At 36.2% G+C, this 6546-nt stretch overlaps 2 protein-coding genes across 2 annotated transcripts in view; one reads left to right on the top strand and one right to left on the bottom strand.

Moving 5' to 3' along the window:
* The window catches only part of LOC107693992 (GTPase IMAP family member 7), a 2742-nt gene extending 1707 nt beyond the window's left edge, over positions 1-1035 (bottom strand). Inside the window, exon 1 of the mRNA XM_016493615.1 lies at positions 985-1035. The gene's annotated coding sequence lies outside the window, so the exon portion shown is untranslated. The remainder of the gene's footprint in view (positions 1-984) is intronic.
* Positions 1036-4348: 3313 nt separating this feature from the next.
* Positions 4349-5962, top strand: LOC107693974 (keratin, type II cytoskeletal I-like). The gene is given in 3 exon segments (XM_016493590.1): positions 4349-4367; positions 4523-4772; positions 4774-5962. Coding segments are annotated over 3 exon segments (1458 nt in total).
* The last annotated feature ends 584 nt before the right edge of the window (positions 5963-6546 follow it).

Below are 6546 nucleotides of genomic sequence, written 5' to 3'. Positions count from 1 at the left end.
CGTTTTAGAACGAGCCGTTTTAGGTAGGCGTGGTTGACTCTTAACTTTTATAAAGAATATCTCTGTATCACTCAAAGAGAAAGGAAAAATTGAAATCGCATCATATGACCCCTTTAAATTTTTACATTCAATTTTTAACCCAAAAGTTGGGTTAGTCCATATTTGACCCAAAGTTGGGTTGAAACAACCCAGCATTTTTTAGAGTGTATTGTTCAGTTTAAACCTATTTTAAGAAATCCGAATTGCTTGCCGGGTATCTGAAGAAATCACTTTGTTAGTAATTCGTCCATCTGGACATAAAATTAAATTAATGAATCATTATCAAATGTGAAAGCAGTTTCAAGCCAAAAGACTGGCACGCTTAATCCCCAGCTTAATTAAACCCGCATCTTCTTTGCCTTTTTTTTTTTTTTTCCCAATAGCCTATACAGTATCTCTGTGCTAAATACATTATTTTTCTTTCTTTCTTTCTTTCTTCCTCGTCGTAATGAAATAGTAAAAAAAATGTATAGCCTGAATGCACTGTAAGTCGCTTTGGATACAGGCGTCTGCTAAATGCATAAATGTAATGTAATGGAGAGTGCGGCTGATGGTTGCTTGGCAAGAGCAGACGCAAGGGGAGCGCAAACTTCCGAGCACTTTGAAAAGAAAGAGAACGCGGCGCGGCTGGCGTTTTTATACGCAACATGTGAACAGCCCTTTACATTACAGTACAGGCACCTGTTTGCTATTAGTTCTATCGATACAGAAACTTTTAAATCAATGCTTTAACAAAGTGAAAACAGAATACTTGTCGAGTTTTGATTTGTTTGCGATGAACTACCTTTTCAATCCGCAAATAGTCTTTCTTACAATATTTGTTCAAGACGTTATAACTAAAAAAAATAACCGCATGCTTCATAATTCAGAATCCATGCACAATAAAGTAAAATATAAACAAATATAAATTGCATTACAACTATAAATGACAAATATTAAACTCACCGAGAGCCACACACAATGTCGTCGAGGTAAACGCGTTCACTCAGAAGCGAGCTTTAACGAAATGAAAAGGGCTTTAACAAAAAGTATCACGTGACGCGCGGAACAGACGAAAACAAAAATACATCAGGGACTTGCATCTTTTTTTCTTTTTTTTTTTATCTCATTATGATATTATTAAACAATTTTAATCAGGTCTGGAGGCTTGACTTTAAAAGATATGCCTAAAATAATCGAAAAAGGCTTTCTTGCGTGTAGCCTATTACAGATATTAAGCTAGTAGTTACATCTCCAAACCGGTTTCATTTCCAAACCACAGCATCATACCACCTGTGGTCTCTGTGTAAACTATAATCCTCTAGTATGCCTATATGACCAAACAAGACTAGCAACTTTCTTGAACAGGATTTTTTTCTTCTATTTATTGAATGTCTAAAGTGCGTAAACAAGTGAAAGATATAGGCTACTTGTTTAGTTTCCTGTAAATCACCTGCTTGTGTGAATTCCCCCTTGGGGGATGGACTCTTGGGCCAGAAAACAAGCCTATAGCAACCACACAGAACAGATATTTAAATACAAAAACACCACATAAATACAAAAGCATTTCATGAATCATCACAACTAAAATTTATATTCAATTCGACCATTTTTATGATTGTGACATCTTGATGTTCATTTGTTTTGACATATTTCATGTTAATGGTCTAATTTAAACATTCTACTAACTACAGTGTAAGTAACATTGCAACTACAGTACATGTCAACTAACTCTCATTGGAAAATTAGATGACTGTTAGTAGACTGTTAAGGTTAGTAGCAGTGGCGTTGCGTTGGGGGCTTAAGCCCCTGATGTTTTGCCAAAAGCCCCTGATCTTGTTGATGATGGACCATTCACTTCACAAATAAAGTAGCCTATGTTTTATACATTTTGTTTATTTTTTTCTCCAAGTACTAGAAATCAATCTGTCCGTGATGAAAAGCAGTTTGCGCTGCTGGCTGTGGTAAATTACCGGTTACCTTAGCCTACGTGTTCACCAAACTCTTTGAAGCCGTAATTTTTGTTTTATTTTGGTCTTTATGCACCAAGAGCTTGTAACACTTCAAAGAGAAGGGAAAAATTGAAATCGCATCATATGACCCCTTTAAATATCCAGATAGCGAACACGATTCAATCACCCACACAATCTTATTCCTAAATGACAACGATTTAGCTAAGCCCCTTATCTATTCCAACCCTAGCAACGCCCCTGGTTAGTTGTCATTTGCGAAGTTTCTTAGTTTGTTGGGTGGACCATCGAAATCAAAAACAGTGTTATTCCAAACAGTTTTGACTGGGTGGTCTGGTTCAGTTCATGTTTTGTTTGAGTTCCTGGCTTTAAATCCCGACCTAACATGTCTAACTTGTCCCAAACAATGTATGTCTAAACACTGTGGTAATAACTGTGCACACATTAAAATGTAATTAAATAATAAAAAAAACACAGTTTATATATATATATATATATATATATATATACATTGCATATTCTAAACAATATGTGAGTGTTTGTCAGGGCATTGTGCTGTTGCATGTTCTCAGTGGATTTAGTGCATTGTTGTGTTTCTGTTGATATAGTGTTATGGATGGTTACATAAAAAAATAAAAATAAAAAATCCCACCACTGCGACCCAAGCTGAAGGAAAATATCCTGTGCACCCTCTTCAATCACACGCATCTTTACCCTCCTCGTTGCTGTGCTCCTCCTCCTTCACTTTTCCTAACTGGAATCCTTGACTTGCAGTCAAATAATAAGGCACTGAACTGAGTGTATTGTATTAGAGCGAAACAAAAGCAGCAAAACATCTTTGTCAAGTCTGTACGTCTGTAGCACAAGGCTCCAACTATTTCACTTGTATATTGAAGCACTTCACAGGTAAGCTTAACTATACTTCTCATTGATTATAATTAAGTTGCAAATGACAAGTAAAATAACTTTCAGAGCAGGTGAGAGACATTAACTGAATTACTGGTAGGAAGTGCAATTATGTATGTAAAAATAACCTGCTGCCTTAAATTGTTAAGTATAAGTACCTTGGCTGTATAAGTAATTTCAGCTTAATTTATATTCAACTGATTTTAAAAATGAGTTGAATCTTGGAAAAGAAAAAAAAAAAAAAAGTTAAAAACATGTTATGTCATTTTTATTACTATTATTATTATTATTACAATGTATATTGTTTTTCACAAAGTGGGAATAATGATAAGCCGTTATATTTATATTAGACATTAATATGTAATTTAAAACATAATTGTTGAAACTGTTAATTGGGATTATAATTTGTGTAATTGCCATTCATTCTTTATTTACCAAATTTATTTATTTAAATGCAAATGTAGACAGTTAGATTACTTTAAGACATTTATTTTGGTCTGTCTAAAGATTCAAATTAATACATGATCATTCTGAGATTATACATTACACATTCTTTGTGTAACATAAGATGTGGGTTGTGTAGGCTATCACTTAAATAACACAAACCACTATATACTGTACACTAAAGCAAATAAATATTCATTGTTAAATTTGTAATTTATTTCTTATTATTCATAATTATATTTAATATGCTTACCATAATCGTTACTTGGACACAAACACTCTCTTCCTGATTAAAGACTGCCAAATTCAAAATGTCTATGTACATTGTTAATAAGTAGAAATGTAAATCTTACATTAAATATAAATCTTCACATCTGTCGAGTAACTCAGATAATGATCACAACCTGCAAGTATGAATTCTGCCTGGCAACAACTTATTTCACATCCTAAGTTTCTTTTAACCACAATTACCCAAGGTACTTCTATTATGACACACATATGGTTTGTTATGATCTGCATAATTTACATTAGGACTCTTTTATCTCCTTCTAATAATTTAATATATATCTTAGTGTTTACTACTTATCTGTGATCATGTCATATTGCATGTCCCTTACAAAATTTAAATGGTAACCGTTATCTGATTGCATATGATTTTCTTTGACAAAATAATGCATAAATCTAATATTTTTGATTACCATGGTAATTAAAAAACATGTAAATGTTCTTTATTTCTAAGCTACAAAATAAAAACAGAGGCAACAAATATTATTACAAATGTGTGTTTTGTCCATCTTTTCTATCAGGGAGCTCCACTTCGGACTCACGTTGTGTAGGCAAAAGTTGTGAACTTCCAGCACCTTACGACACAAAAAGATTTTCTGGTTCAAAGAGTGAGTAAAAGTTTTGGAAATATGATTATAATAGAATTAAATATAATAGATTCACCCAGTAAAGATCAACTTTAAGGAATTTTTATGACATGAATAAAAAGTGCCTCAAATTGTGACATGTCTATGTGTATCATTTGTGAGTTTAAGCAGTGACATCTCCTTTCTCTGGGAAAATAATTTACTGTATGTTAACTGTCATATATTAGTAAAAGTTATTGTTTTATGAGGTAGCACAATAAAGTACATGTTGTAAAATAAGTGATTGTTTGGTCTGTTTTCTTTTATATACAGTGCCACATAATCCACTGCAAAGAATCCCCATCAACTTTCAGGACATTCCTGTCTCCAGTCGATCATCCAGAAGGATTGTTCTTCTGGGCAAAAGTGGTGTTGGGAAAAGTGCAGCTGGAAACACAATACTGGGACAGAGAGTGTTCAGATCTGCACTGAATATGAATTCAGTAACCCGTGAAAGTTCAGCTGCTCACGCCACTGTTTCAGGCAGGTCTGTGTCTGTAGTTGATACTCCTGGATTATTTGACAGAGATGAATACTGAGCAGCTTGTGACAGAGATGGCAAGAAGCATTTATTTATCCAGTCCTGGACCTCATGTTTTTCTCATTGTGTTTCCTGTGAATATGAGATTCACTGATCAGGAGGTGCAGATTCCTCAGCAGATTGAGATGTTGTTTGGTCAGGAGGTGCTAAAATACTCCATCATTCTCTTCACTCATGGAGATCAGCTAGAAGGAGAGTCTGTAGAGGAACTCATTGAGCATAACAGTAGATTAAGACATCTAGTTCAGCAGTGTGGAGGCAGATTTCATGTCTTCAACAACAGAGATCAGAATAACAGAGAGCAGGTGAATGATCTACTGCAGAAGATTGACACAATGATAGAGCAGAATGGAGGTGGACATTACAGTAATCAGATGTTTCAAGATGCTCAGAGATTCAGAGAGGAAGAAGAGATGAGACAGAGAGAGAGAGAGCAGAGTCAAAGACAAGAGATTGACAGAGTGAGAAGAGAGACAGAGCAGAGAATCAGAGCAGAGTATGAAGATAGACCAAATCAACCATTTAGTGGATTTCTGCTGTTTTTATCCAGGCATAAGCGTCATATTTATATAGCAGCCATAGCAGCTGGTTTTGTAATTGGTGGTGCAGTTGGAGGAGCTGCTGTTTATGGAATTGTTGGTGGAGCTGTTGTTGGTGGAGCAGTTGGTGGAGGTGTAGCAGGAGCTGTAATTGGTGGAGCTGAAAGTGGAACTGTAACTGGAGTTGTTGCTGGAGCTGCTGCTGGAGCTGCTTTGGGTGGAGCAGTTGGTGCTGCTGTTGGTGGAGTTGTAGTTGGTGGAGCTGCTGCTGCCAGCATTGGGGCTGTTGCTAAAGCTGTTGGTGTTGGAGCTGTTGGTGGAGCTGTTATCGGTGGAGCTGCTGGTGGAGCTTCTAGTGGAACTGTTACAGGAGCTGTTGAAGGTATTCTTGCTGGAGCTGTTGTTGGTGGAGCTGCTGTCGGTGGAGCTGTTGTTGGTGCAGCTGCTGTTTATGGAGCCGTTGCTGGTGGAGTTGCTGGTGGAGCTGTTGTCGGTGGAGTTGTTAGTAGAAGTGTTTCTGGAGCTGTAGAGTGTGGAGTGGCTGTTGGAGAAGCTGTTCTTGCTGGAGCAGCTGTTGGAGGAGCGGCTGTTGTTGGTGGAACTGTTGGTAGTGGCAGGGTTGTGGGGCCCTAGGCAAGATAATGAAAACACAAATACGTAATCTAAAATATAAATGTATTATACATAACAAATAAATAAAATAAACAGAGCATTTACATAATAAACATACAAATATGCATAAAAGACTAGAAATGCAGGCTATTTTCCTTGTTTTTTTAAGGCCTGATTGATGATTGCACAAAAATTGCATTAGACAATGGATGGGTGGGTTAAATCCAACTTTCGAAAAAGGGTGAGACCTGTATTTTTGGCATTGAGGATGGGTGGGATAGATAAAATCAGGCCCAGTCCTATGGGGGTGCTCACCCTCAGTTGAAGCAGTAACCCAGCTAGCAGGGAATGTTCTCATAACTTTGGCTAACATTCCGTACAGGTTTGGTTGATGTTTTAGAGAAAACATTTGAATGTAATGTTCAAAAAATGTTTTAAGAATGTTTTTCATTTCAGATAATGTTCCTAAAATGTTAAGTGTAAACAAAGCTAGAACATTTTACCTGCAACATTTTGAGGATGTTTTGAGGATGTTGTTGAGGTAACAGATTATATAATGTTCTCAATAAAACATTGGCACAATAATAAGGCCTTTCGCACCGCTT

This window comes from Sinocyclocheilus anshuiensis, unplaced genomic scaffold (genome assembly GCF_001515605.1).
Source record: "Sinocyclocheilus anshuiensis isolate Anshui unplaced genomic scaffold, SAMN03320099.WGS_v1.1 scaffold1227, whole genome shotgun sequence".
Classification (NCBI taxonomy): Eukaryota; Metazoa; Chordata; class Actinopteri; order Cypriniformes; family Cyprinidae; genus Sinocyclocheilus; species Sinocyclocheilus anshuiensis.
This window is presented reverse-complemented; position numbering and strand designations above follow the sequence as displayed.